General features: G+C 54.2%; 1 protein-coding gene across 4 annotated transcripts in view; it reads right to left on the bottom strand.

Moving 5' to 3' along the window:
• TCF25 (transcription factor 25) overlaps positions 1 to 3,274 on the bottom strand; it is a 43,043-nt gene that overhangs the window by 15,559 nt on the left and 24,210 nt on the right. For all 4 annotated transcript variants that reach the window (XM_032284780.1, XM_032284776.1, XM_032284778.1 and 1 more), the window contains exons 7-9: positions 3,049 to 3,179; positions 1,760 to 1,859; positions 672 to 765 (exon numbers count right to left, since the gene is read on the bottom strand). In XM_032284780.1, the coding sequence (XP_032140671.1) occupies positions 672 to 765; positions 1,760 to 1,859; positions 3,049 to 3,179 (325 nt within the window). The remainder of the gene's footprint in view (positions 1 to 671; positions 766 to 1,759; positions 1,860 to 3,048; positions 3,180 to 3,274) is intronic.

Raw genomic sequence — 3,274 nt, 5'->3', positions numbered from 1 at the left:
AAAAAAAAAAAAAAAAAAAAAAAAAATACAAAAAAAATAAATAAATAAGACGAGGTCTCACTCCGGTGCCCAGGCTGGAGTACAGTGGCGCGACCTCAGCTCACTGTGGCCTTGACCTCCTGGGCTTGCTTGAGCGATACTGTCGCCTCAGCCTCTTGAACGGCTGGGACCACAGGCATGTGTCACCAGGCCGAGGTAGTTTTAAAATGTTCAGTAGAGGCTGCATCTTGCCACGGTGCTCAGACTGGTTTTCAGGCAACCCTCTCATCTTGGCCTCCCAAAGTGCTGGGATTATAGGCATGAATCACTGTGCCCAGCCAGGCTTACTTCTAACACATACAAATTTATTTTTCTTTTTGTTTATTTGTTTTTTAAGAGATGGAAGTCTCATTATGGTGCCCAGGTTAGACTTGAACTCCTGGACTCACCAGACCTCCCACTCCGACCTCCAGAGCAGCATCGGGCATGTCCACAGACAAAGACAAACCTGGGCTGAGCCAATCCAGTCCCTCTATCCTTGAGCCCAGAGAGAGGAAGGCGGGTCATTCTGGGTCTGTGGGCTCTGGTCCAACCTGGTGGACAGTCACGCAATGCCTTCAGCACTGCCCCTGAGCTCGTTCGCAGGAGAAGAGAGGGGACAGCTGCGAGTCCCTCAGGCCAGTTGCACTCACCTGTTCTCGGGTCTGCGGTAATCCAGCCGGCAAGCCCCGCTGGTGAGGCTGAACAAGGGGTGGAACGCACACTCCATACTGTACAGCGCTCTCTCTGTGGGCACAGAAACACCAAGGGAGGGTGTTACGGCCACGCACAGCAACCACGGCCCCTGCTCTGATGATGCACAACGAGGAGAGGTCTGGAAAGAAGATCACGAAACTAGAATCCCGGACACTTAGAGGGCAGACATGACCCTGGGCATCCCAGATGCCACTCTGAGTTTATTTCAACCACAGAACTTGTGAGCTTGAGACGGAAACACCTTAAACACCACGAGGCACAACTGCTGCCACGCCCTGGCGGAACCAGGTGTCCACGCATGCAACACAAATGTGTCACATCCTGGCGGAACCAGGTGTTCACATGTGCAGCACAAACGTGTCAGGTCCTGGTGGAAACAGTTGTCCACGCGTGTAGCACAAACGTGTCACGTGCTGGCGGAACCAGGCATCCACGTGTCCAGCACAAACGCGTCCACATAAGACCAGCACGTGCAAGCTCACATCAGCACTATTATTTACAATAGTCAAAAAGCGGAAAGAGCCCAGACAGCAATCAACTAATGACGGATACACAAAACGTGGTCTAACCACACAGTGGATTATTATTCAGCCATAAAGACGAATGAGGTTCTGATCCATGTTACAGTGAGGATGAACCTTGGAAACATTATGGTAAATAAAAGCCAGAGACAAAAGACCACATAGTATAAGATTCTGTTTACGGGATACGTGCAGAACAGGCAAATCCACAGGGCAGAAGGAGAACAGCAGCACAAGGGGCTGAGGGGCTTCTTCTGTGGGTAATGAAAATGATCTGAAATTGATCATGGCGTGGCTGGACGACTCTGGCATCTACTAAATACCAGCACACTGTAACTATCAATGGGTGCCTTTTGTGCTCTGTGGGCAGTGTCTCAATAAAGCTGTCACGGACATCCTGGCAAACCTCCTGCATCCTCTGACATCTCAAACCACCGCATCTGTCTTGATGGCTTGAGGTGCTCCCACAGCTGATGGGAATAGGGTGGGGGACTCCGTCTTACCTACGAGGTCTCGAGCCATCTCCTGATCCTCTTGAAAGCGGCAGGCATCGCTGAGCTGCAGGAGCGAGTCCACGTGATAGGGGCTCGTCTGGAGCAGAACCTACCAGAAGGGAGGACAGGCCTGGAGGAAAGCCACACGCAGCCCTCTTGCGGACAGACACCCAGCAGGGCACCAGCTCCCAGGCATGCCTTTCAGGCATTTAAAACCAGGGGAGGCCAGATGGGAGGCTGAGGCAGGAGGATCACTTGAGGTCAGGAGTTTAAGATCAACCTGCCAGGCACGGTGGCTCTCGCCTATAATCCCAGCACTTTTGGAGGCTGAGGCAGGAGGTTCACTTGAGGTCAGGAGTTCAAGACCAGCCTGGCCAACATGGCAAAACCTGGTCTCTACTAAAAATACAAAAATTAGTTGGGTGTGGTGGCGCATGCCTGTAATCCCAGTTACTCGGGAGGCTGAGGCAGGAGAATTGCTTAAACCCAGGCTGTGACTGAGCCAATGCACTCCAGCTTAGGTGAGAATATGAGATTCTGACTCAAAAAAAAAAAAGGGGGGGGGGGGAATAAATTCCAGGGGTGACAGTCACAACATCCTCCCAACTCACAATATGCTAGTTATTATTGCTAAGCTGAACCAAGCATCTGACTTAAAGCAGAACTCAGAACCTGACACGCCCAGGCCAGGGGCTATCTAACTCCCCACTAAGCCCCAAAAATGAGGTGTGGAAGCCAGCAGCCTGCTTTTCCCACAGGGAAGACGGTGAGCTCTCAAAAGCACATTGCCCCCAACCACAGTCCTGAGGCAGCATGGACAGGGATGAGGGTGTCCAGAGAGCGTGGAGGACGACCTCCTTCTGGTTCTGAGGACAGGGTTGGTTAGGATCTCGGGACCCGGGGGCACCAAGCCTGAGGGTTTGTGAGGAGAGGACGCTGTCACTGACAGGTGGACAGGCGGTCCAGAGGCAGGGAATCTGAGCTGCTCCCCTGTGCTGAGCCAGCAGGAGGCAATGGCAGCAGCAAGAGGCCCCAAAGTCCCAGGCCTGCGTCACACGGCAACGGTCTCGAAGAATGGGCAGTGACAGCAGCGCTCCAGGCTCTCCTTGGAGAGTGGACAGATTTCACTTTGCCTAGAGCCTCTGGTCACGGGGCCTGACGGCTCTGCAGAGACAGGCGCCCTTCCTGTTGGGAAGGGCAGGAGGCCGCACACCTCCCCCAGTCACCAGGGAAGGACACGGCCCAGTGCAGCGGTGGCTACACGGCCCTGCTCCCGTCGAGCTGCGAGGACCACGCACCACGATGTTGTTGGGCTCCATGGACTCCACCGCCAACAGGAACTTGTGCTGCGCCTGCTGGTACTCCTCACTGTGCTCAAACGCAAACAAGGACAGGCCTTTTTTCGATTCCAGCAGCCGCATGGACAGACCTGGGAGGGGAGAGTGCTCAGGGAGGGTGTGCCGGGAGCAGAAACCGCGGGCGCCTCTGCAGGGCGCAGCAGCTCCAAGCACAGCCCCCCATCCT

Source organism: Sapajus apella, unplaced genomic scaffold (assembly GCF_009761245.1).
Source record: "Sapajus apella isolate SASKATOON/1434 unplaced genomic scaffold, GSC_monkey_1.0 scaffold15, whole genome shotgun sequence".
Taxonomy (NCBI): domain Eukaryota; kingdom Metazoa; phylum Chordata; class Mammalia; order Primates; family Cebidae; genus Sapajus; species Sapajus apella.
The sequence above is the reverse complement of the archived record's forward strand: the minus strand, read 5'-3'. Positions and strand labels throughout refer to the sequence as shown.